This window comes from Buceros rhinoceros, unplaced genomic scaffold (genome assembly GCF_000710305.1).
Source record: "Buceros rhinoceros silvestris isolate BGI_N320 unplaced genomic scaffold, ASM71030v1 scaffold42908, whole genome shotgun sequence".
Taxonomy (NCBI): Eukaryota; Metazoa; Chordata; class Aves; order Bucerotiformes; family Bucerotidae; genus Buceros; species Buceros rhinoceros.
This window is the reverse complement of record NW_010429407.1, coordinates 3640-8431: the sequence shown is the minus strand read 5'-3', so window position 1 is coordinate 8431 and position 4792 is coordinate 3640. Positions and strand designations below refer to the sequence as shown.

At 50.5% G+C, this 4792-nt stretch overlaps 1 protein-coding gene across 1 annotated transcript in view; it reads left to right on the top strand.

Annotated features, from left to right (window-relative positions):
- NEDD4L (neural precursor cell expressed, developmentally down-regulated 4-like, E3 ubiquitin protein ligase) overlaps positions 1 to 4792 on the top strand; it is a gene marked incomplete at its 3' end in the record, with an annotated part of 13070 nt that overhangs the window by 5954 nt on the left and 2324 nt on the right. The window contains exons 8-11 of the mRNA XM_010142622.1: positions 186 to 245; positions 3109 to 3240; positions 3691 to 3810; positions 4376 to 4573. Of these exons, the coding sequence (XP_010140924.1) occupies positions 186 to 245; positions 3109 to 3240; positions 3691 to 3810; positions 4376 to 4573 (510 nt within the window). The remainder of the gene's footprint in view (positions 1 to 185; positions 246 to 3108; positions 3241 to 3690; positions 3811 to 4375; positions 4574 to 4792) is intronic.

Genomic DNA, 4792 nt, shown 5'->3' with positions numbered 1-4792 from the left:
CCGAGGTGTTCTGCTTCTGTCCTTCACAGCGCTTTAGGGACTACTACCTCAAACATTATTTCCATCTAATCGCTCTCTTTTAATAATTTTGAGTGGCTGTGATTCCTTCCTCTAACAACATGACAGCAATCTGTGACCTTCATCACCAAATATACTTACCTGTGGCATTAATTGTCATTTAACAGCAGAGTGGCCCATCTAGGAGAGCTCGTTCTTCAACTGTCACGGGCGGTGAGGAGCCCACGGTAATACCGCTCTTTATCAAGCACTCTCTCTAAATAACGGGGTGGGGTACGTTCAGCTCGAGTACAGCAGCAGCGTGCCACTGCCACGCAGCCACACCGTCACCAGGGACACCTCGTTGTCACAGTTTCTCAGGACACAGCGGTTTCACTCGGGTCCTGGCCTGTTCTAGTGATGTGGAGGGGTTGGAGACATCGAGTCAGTACACACGGAGCTGTGCTTTTAGCTTGCCTCTGTCTTCCCTCGCTCTCCCGTAGACTAATTCATTGTAATTCTTAAAGTCAGCTGAATTTGGGACCCGTGCAGGTACAGGGGTATGTCGTAGAGCTCTCAAGGGTCTCATTTCATGTCCGTTTTCCTTCGCCCGTGGTTGTTCAGCAGCCCGAGGCTGAATTTTGGCTTTGGTCACCCAGTGAGATGCTGGAAGTGCTTTTCTGAACGTGTCTAAGAAAAGTGGTTTTAATTTACACTGGACTTTGTCAAAAACATCCCATTCTTTTTTAGCCTGGTTAAATGTCAGTCTGAAGCGAGTTTCTTCATGAAAATCATTTTTCAGTGCTATAATAAATAGCTTTTATGAATACATGCACGCCGAGATAGTTTGTTCCAGGGAAAGCAGCATAATTTCAACTTCCCGCGTTTCCTGTCTCTGGTGGTAATGTCAGGTCTTAGTTCGGGTGTTGTCGCTTCGTTCTGTAACACTGTCTATATTTACTGAGTTTTGAATTTTAGAATCAGAGGAGCATCAAATAGCAAATTTTGGCGAACCCTGCCTTGTTCATCAGCAGTTACAGTGTGTGCGGCGTTGAACTGTAACGCAAAGAATGCCGGCAGAGCATCTTGTCTTGATTATACTTGTTAGCGCAAAATATTAATGTTTTTCTGCAAGTAACCGAGTTCCAACGTCAGTGACTCATAACTCACGCAGCTCTATCACAGATGTTTTATCTCATCGTGCTGCAGCTCGCGTGTAGTCTGAAAGCCAGGTCTGGAGAGGACCTAGGAGGACTACTCCTCCTACGCAGGAGTCAGGCGTTTAAATCCAAGAGCGTTATCTTCCAAGGCTGCCGCTCTCTCTGCGCTTTAGGCACCTGCCTGTTGGATACGTCCGGTCTGGCGATTACAGGAAACTTTCTGGGTCGCTTCAGTTTTGCTGTCAGAATCCCCACAAAAGCCCTCGCTGGGCCGGCGCCCACAACTGAGAAGCGCTTCAGCCTCCGCAGACGTGCTGGGAGGGCGCCTAACTGCCCAAAAAGGGATGCAGCTTCATACCAGCTATCGTTACCCGATTAATTTTCCCCTCCGTGGGTCCTAGTCGAAGCATTTAAATATAAGAAGTGATGCACGAGCTGTGAAATGTTGCAGAGCGTGCCTGGCTTCTGACATCGGTCAGTGGCAGGGGATGAGTAACCGCCGTTACTCGAGCGCGTGTAGTGAAGATGATTGTACGTAGATAAAGCGCACGCTCGGGTAACTGCATCTGTGCTTGTTAACCACGCTGCTTTCCAGGATTTATGGGGGTTTTTTAACTCCCCAAGGACCCTTACCTTGGGGGGCCCCTCTGCGAAGGGCGCGTTGTAAAACCGCTCCAAGCAGAACTGAAGTTAACGCATCGCATGTCCCAGCATCTCCATTCTCGTGACGTTTTGTCCTGAACCACAATCCTCCTTCTCCTCAGTCTTTACTGAAGAGAGCCCTTAAAAACGGTCCAGTTTTGTGTACGAGGCTCTTGAGAAATCACCCAAGCTCTCCTCTGCGCGGCAGCGTATCTTCTCCACCGGTGTCTAACGTACGGAGCGGAGTGGAAGGGCAGACGCCGTATGGGTTACATCGACCCCCAGAGAGCGGTGAGGGGAGAGGAGGCTGCCCACAGCCGAGTTCGTTTTGGTAGAGCGTAAAAGAAAAAGGAAAGCTCAGGTGGCCTAACTAGAGTTTCTGTACCCTCACAGTCCAAGGTGAGAACTGGCAGCGTGCCATCAGGTGGTGACTAGATTGTGCGTTATTACCACTAGATGGTTCCATCCGCAAATCCCGGAATTATCCTCTCCTTAGGTCTGCTCTGACCGAAGGCAGTATTAGCAGCCTGACGAGAGCAAACGCGGGAACGCGTAGCCATCGGCCATTGGTCCAGGAAAGCTGCGAATCGCTGCCAGCCCTCTCAGATACCTCAGCTATCTAGTTCTTATCTCAGACATCGTCTGCGGGCTGTTTTCAGACACTTAGTGCTCGTCAGAGCCTGCCAGCTCTGCAAACTGAGACGAGGGGAGAAATAAATCAGAGCCTCATAGCTTGTTTCAATGGCTATCATTTCGTTTCCTCCTCTGTTCTGCTCTGTTTTCGGTTTCCTGCTGCAGTACGTCGACTTTCTGACCCATTCAGTACCTCCTCTCACTTCCTTTCTCGATTACCCAGGCAGTTCTCCAGCTCTTTGTGTCTTAAAGGCAAATAGACTGACCTCGGCGGAGTCCTGGGAAAGGGGGCTGGGGAGCGTGAACCAAGAACAAGACTGACAATTAATTACTTTGCTGGAGCAATGAATGTAGAGCGTAGAAAAAGAATTGTCTCCTCAGTTTCCAGAGGAGCCTTCGGAGCCCTAAAGAGCGTCACCAAATCCTGCTCCGCAGGGTCATTCTCAGCTTCGCTCTTTGGGCAGCCCTGCTCCTCCTGAGCAGTGCGGGCTCAAAGAGCGGGAGGAAGAGCCGATGCTAAATGCAGTCAGAAACCGCGTCTTTCTGTAGGCTTGTTGTGTTTAAGAATGACCAAAGTTAACAAGTCCCTTCCATTTAAAAAATGGACTTAAATTCTGGTTTTGTTGAGCTGTTATGAGTTGTTATGTTATGTTACGGTGATTTCTCGCTCACGCAGCCTTCCGTGGCCTACGTGCACACCACGCCAGGCTTGCCGTCCGGCTGGGAGGAGCGGAAGGATGCCAAGGGCCGCACGTACTACGTCAATCACAACAACCGAACCACGACGTGGACACGGCCCATTATGCAGGTACGAAGATCTGGTGTAACAGAGAGCAAACACTTTGCGCGTGTTTTGACAGTGTAATTTCAGTTGAAGCAGCTCCTTAGAACTCCAAAATGTAAAGAGCCATCCTGAGCATCGTCACGGCAGGGCAGGAGACTCATCAAAAACTGCAGGGATTTGTTTGTTGCTTCTTTTCACTCTGTTAAGGTCAGATTAAGTCGATTGCTACAACGGAAGGAGTTTTCTGAGAGGTACAAGAGCTAATAAAAGGTCTTCTTGGGATTGACTTGGAACGTTGTCTTGAGCTATGAGTGGTACCGTGGGTTATCTGTCCTTCCAGCACCACCCGCTCTTTAAGAAAGTGCGCGTCGTGTGTCACAATAATAATAAACTGTTCCATCGTGGTGTAAGTGTCCCGCCCGCGGCCGAGCTGTCTGCCGGGCAGCTCGCTGACTTGCCTTTGTTCTGCGACAGCTCGCGGAGGACGGCATGGTTGGGTCGGCAGCCAACAGCAGCAACCACTTAAGCGAGCCCCAGATCAGGCGACCTCGAAGCCTCAGCTCGCCCACCGTCACTTTGTCTGCTCCGCTGGAGGTGAGGAACGCCGGGGGACATCACCGATGTCCCACTTCTCGGTCTTTGTTGTCCGTACAACTTCTAATTTCCTCTTCAGCTTTCCCCTGTTGCTGAGTTTGCCCCAACACACTGCTGTTTGCTTCAGCGCTTTTCTGGCTGGATCTTTACCCCTACGATAGTATTCCTTAACTTCTCTGGCCGTTGAGCGATGGATTTTATATAGGATTATTTGCTTTGCTCAGCTAAATGCAGTCTGGATGTCTAAAGCATACGTTGTTGTGACTCCCTTCAAGAGAGATACGAGAAATATTCTTTTAAGGTGAAATATTTCCTTTGCTGCTGGTAAATCGGAAAATAATACTTGCAGCTGAGTTTAGAGAATGTTTAAATGAAGCTGCTGATTGTGTTTTATATTCCGTGTCTGTCAAAAGGGTGTTTAATTTCTAGCGCTGGAGGAAAACCGTCCCAGCCCTCAGTTCTAGTCATAATTACACCTGGAATGAAAAACTGTTTGCTGTGGACCCGGGTTTTGCTCGTTTTTCAGTACTGATGCTTGGCCGCTCGCCATCTCTCCTTCTCGCAGGGAATCAAGGACTCCCCTGTGCGCAGAGCGGTGAAGGACACCCTGTCCAACCCCCAGTCCCCCCAGCCCTCACCTTACAACTCGCCTAAACCACAACACAAAGTGGCCCAAAGCTTCCTCCCCCCTGGCTGGGAGATGCGCATCGCCCCCAACGGCCGGCCCTTCTTCATCGACCACAACACCAAAACCACAACGTGGGTAAGAGAAGCTCGAGATGACGCATCTTAGGTCCCTGGCCGCCTTCCCAACGTTTGTCTTCGTTTCCCTGCCTCTGGAGCCCACTTTGGGGCATTTCTCTGGTCCCGAGGAGGGATTTGTCAGCCTGGCTCTTCACGCCGCCTCGTCCCTTCAGTCCCGCGCAGAGCCAGGCGGCTCCTTGCCGCGGTGGCCGTGGTGCCGCACCGCCCGCCCCTCACG